Source organism: Arachis ipaensis, chromosome B9 (genome assembly GCF_059453495.1).
Source record: "Arachis ipaensis isolate K30076 ecotype BB chromosome B9, ASM5945349v1, whole genome shotgun sequence".
In the NCBI taxonomy this organism is placed as follows: Eukaryota; Viridiplantae; Streptophyta; class Magnoliopsida; order Fabales; family Fabaceae; genus Arachis; species Arachis ipaensis.
Window position 1 is genome coordinate 57,246,596 of NC_142444.1, and position 3,838 is coordinate 57,250,433.

The 3,838-nt window shown below is 32.3% G+C and overlaps 1 protein-coding gene across 2 annotated transcripts; it reads left to right on the plus strand.

The window, feature by feature from the left end:
- Positions 1 to 466: 466 nt before the first annotated feature.
- Positions 467 to 3,558, plus strand: LOC107619122 (adenine phosphoribosyltransferase-like protein, putative (DUF2358)). 2 transcript variants are annotated; one of them, XM_016321344.3, is made up of 8 exons: positions 467 to 702; positions 783 to 979; positions 1,073 to 1,182; positions 1,577 to 1,642; positions 1,810 to 1,892; positions 2,566 to 2,612; positions 3,093 to 3,171; positions 3,270 to 3,558. In XM_016321344.3, the coding sequence occupies exons 1-8, from the start codon at positions 640 to 642 to the stop codon at positions 3,357 to 3,359; spliced, it is 735 nt and encodes a 244-aa protein (XP_016176830.1). In that variant the 5' UTR covers positions 467 to 639; the 3' UTR covers positions 3,360 to 3,558. The 2 variants fall into 2 exon arrangements, with proteins under 2 accessions (XP_016176830.1, XP_016176831.1); XM_016321345.3 differs by lacking the exon at positions 1,577 to 1,642 and having other exon boundaries at positions 495 to 702.
- Positions 3,559 to 3,838: the final 280 nt, after the last annotated feature.

Sequence of the window (3,838 nt, forward strand, 5' to 3'; positions counted from 1 at the left end):
TAGATGTCATTAAATTAAATTTTTTTTTATTTTTTAGTGTGTTTGACAAATTTCTAATACTAAAAATAAAAACAATAAAATAAATAAAGAATATCTTTTTTAAAAAACTACCATTTACATCTTTTTTTTAAAAAATTATTTTCTTAAAAAAATATTTTCACATGATAAATAAATAAAAAATACTTTTATTTTATTTTATCTAAATATAATTAATAAACAAAAAATTTTTTTATATAAAATATCTAAATATAAAATTACTTTTATTTTTATAAAAATTTTTTTAAAAAAATATCATTTAAAAAAATTCTTTTTCAAAGATAGGTCCAAACAGACCTAAAAAAATCTAATCATAAAAATGCAACCATTTATTTTTATCAGCAATAAATCTTTCAATAAAACAATAAATTAAATTTTCACCTCTAGAATTGGGGACGCCAGATAAACTTAGAAAAAAAAAATGAATAATGTGAATCCCAAAGCTGCTACCTGCTGGCTCGGATGTTGCTGACGAGTAACGACTTACGAGTAAGGGATCCATAACCACACAAAATTGAGGGAACCATAAAGAAAGACCTTTATAACGGAAACAACTTCAGAACCGAAATGAAAATGATGATATGAATCAAAGCGTAGTAGGAAATGGCTCAAACAATATTCCACTTCATTGGAACACCTCCTCTTCTCCCACCTTCAAATTCCAAGGTATTCCATTCTAAATAGTTTGATGCTTCTCTTATCTGAAGGGAAGAATCTAGTATACATTTGGAATTATGTTATTGCAGTTGCAGTTGAGAAGGAATCACGTGTTCCAATGCCAGTGTTTCTCAAATACAAGCAGTAACAGTAACAGTAACGGTAGCGCACCGAATAGTAGAAGAAAGAGTTCTAACTCAGAAACCGAAACACCTCCGTTACTCAAAGCTGCAGTGAGTGCAGTGACGGAGCTCTTGAGGCTCTTATCCCCTTCAAATCAAGCAAGGTCTCTATCACTATAGTTACTTCTACTCTTCAATTTTCAATTTTGAGAGACATAGCATAATGTAGTTATCATTACGCGCTTGATATTGTGCAGCTCTTTGAGCGAAGATACCGAGGAATTCCGAGATGAATTCCCTCTTTCTAGCGTTGATGATGTCCTGAACATCATCCAGTCTGATTATGACAAAGCTTATTTTGTTACAGGTATTTTTTTTTTTTAACTTTATTTGAAATTCCCCTATTATCTAACATCTATTTACCCCCTTTCTCCTTGATTTAGCATTTTTATGTTAACACTTTTAACTTCCATTATTTTTATGGGATGATGATACCCTCATGTATTTACTACTCCCTTCATTTGGACAGTTTGTCACCTTAAAAGTTCAATGTATCTGGATATATATTGTTTAAATGAACAACTCATTTGAAACCAGAATAAGTAGTTTCTAGCTATAGAATGTCACGTTATAAGAGAGAAGGACAAATTCCAACATAACACAAGCATGCATTCAACAATGAATAAAATATTAAAATATTTAGAGCATATTCGTTGAAGGTTTGAAGATTAACTGACATGTATCTCATGTTTAACAACTAGGAAACTTCACCAATTCAATTTATGCCGAAAACTGTATCTTTGAAGATCCAACTATTAAATTTCGTGGTAAGAATCAGTAACTACTAAGTACAATGATGCTGATTTCTTCTCCCTCAATTTCTATTGTGCTTGGTTTGTCTCTCTTCTTCTAGTTGGTCTTCATCAGAAACTTAATCAATAACTTTGAGAATGTGTCAATCAACTAAGGATATAACAATAATGCATCCATACAGGTAGGGAGCTATATGCACGCAACCTGAAATTGCTCGTTCCCTTCTTTGACTGTGCATCAATTAGACTGCAAAAGATTGAGAAGGTAGACAGTCTCTCTAAATGGAGTATATTGTAAAACCGCAAAGAATTGGTTCATACATCATACATTAGACAAGCTAACCAGGACTGATAGGCTGGTTAATGTGAAATGTGCAGCCTTAATGGCTTTTATCTAGGAATCAATATTCTCCCTAGAAAGGAAAGTGCATTCTTTTTGAAGATCTATCTCAATTCTCAAGAGAATTCTCAGTTGAGTTGTCTCACTTTAGTCAAGTATTGAACCTGAAACTTTGGATCATAGAGAACGCTCATTATGAATTCATAATGTGTTAATTTGAACTCTTCCTCTATTCTTTATACTTTTGTCATTTAAAACTCATTTGGTGTGGGATTTTTATCCTTAGTAAAGATCTATTTCTTTCTTTGGGTTATATGTTCTAATCCTTCTCTTTATATGTGAAGTTTTACCGTCTTGTTTTGTCAACTGAAAACTTTGATATCTGTCGAATCTCAGGAAGCTGTTCCTCTGTCAATGTCAATATCTTAAGACATTTGACTTCTAATATATGAAGAGTTGGAAGGTTTATCAATTACCATTCTTCTTATTGTCTATAGAATTTACTTGGATCACTCTTTGGATCTAGACTCTTGCACTACATAGTGTGTTAAAAAAGATACAGCTTCATGCTTTCTCATGGTATACATTCATAACGCAGGATGTCGATTCTGAAACAAACTTTGTGCTAGCAACTTGGAAACTAAGGTGTACCTTGCTTGTTATGTGCATTAATATAAATAACATCCGAATTTCTCTTTTGGATAATTTTTTATTCCCTTAGTCTTCGGCGAGCATGTTTAATATGTGTGTGTGTGTGTGTGTGCATGCACGCGTGTTTTCCTTCTTATATATGCATCTCAAATCTGTTGCGACTTTCCGGTTTGCCAATTAGCTCAAAGTATGATACTTGATTCTGAAAGTAAAGTGGTGCAATTCTGCTTTTGAAAGGTTATAATAATATCTGTGAATGTTCGTAAAACTTTTACCTGGTGACTGGTGTCCTTTTTACTTTAAGGCAATCAAGTAGTTATGAACTTTTGGCTTCCTGAAGCGTTGCTTAATGCTCACCATAATATTGATATATAGGAAAAAATGCATAAACAGAAATCTAACTTAGAATCTGTCTCATCATCAATATAAAAGTTTGTTTTCCTATTCCCTTTTTTGGTTTCGTCTTATATGCAGGACCAATTTGAACCTTCCTTGGAGACCTCTGATTTCAATTGATGGAAGCACATATTATGAATTAGATAAAGATTTCAAAGTTAGAATCAAAATTCAATTGTCTCCCTACTGTATTACTTTACTGATGTGATTCTAAAAATCCATACTAACCAGTAGCTATAACATTTTGCTTGACAGATTGTTAGACATGTTGAGAGTTGGAATGTTTCTGCACTTGAAGCAATATTGCAGATTTTCACCTTTACCTCTGAAATCACCGGTGTTTGAATGCCATAAAGTTGTGCATTCACGTATCTTTTTTATTTGCAGCTGCTGACAGTCTACACGTATCTCTTGTTTCTATTATTAAAGGATATAGGTGAAATCATATCTAGGATTTCTTGCAGCGTATTTAAAATTTTTGACAAATTTCAACCACAAAAAATATACTTTACCCATAATAAAATAATTTTGATACATCTCCTTATATATACTTCTTATATGGAAAAAAGTATAGAGATGCCATTTTATAAACTATCACTGGTATAAGTACTTAACTGTCCACTCAAATTGCATCCTATAAAGAATTTGCCATTAACCCTAGTTTGGGAGAATTAAGCCTAAAAGAGCGTGTGTAACTGTAGCATACGTCTTGAAGCTTTGTGTAAATTTTCGTTGGTCTTACTCATATTTTGGTGCCATCCTTCTCATATCTAGAGGGTAGCTGCATTGGTAGACCACCATGTGTCCTTATGAATTATGAAGAC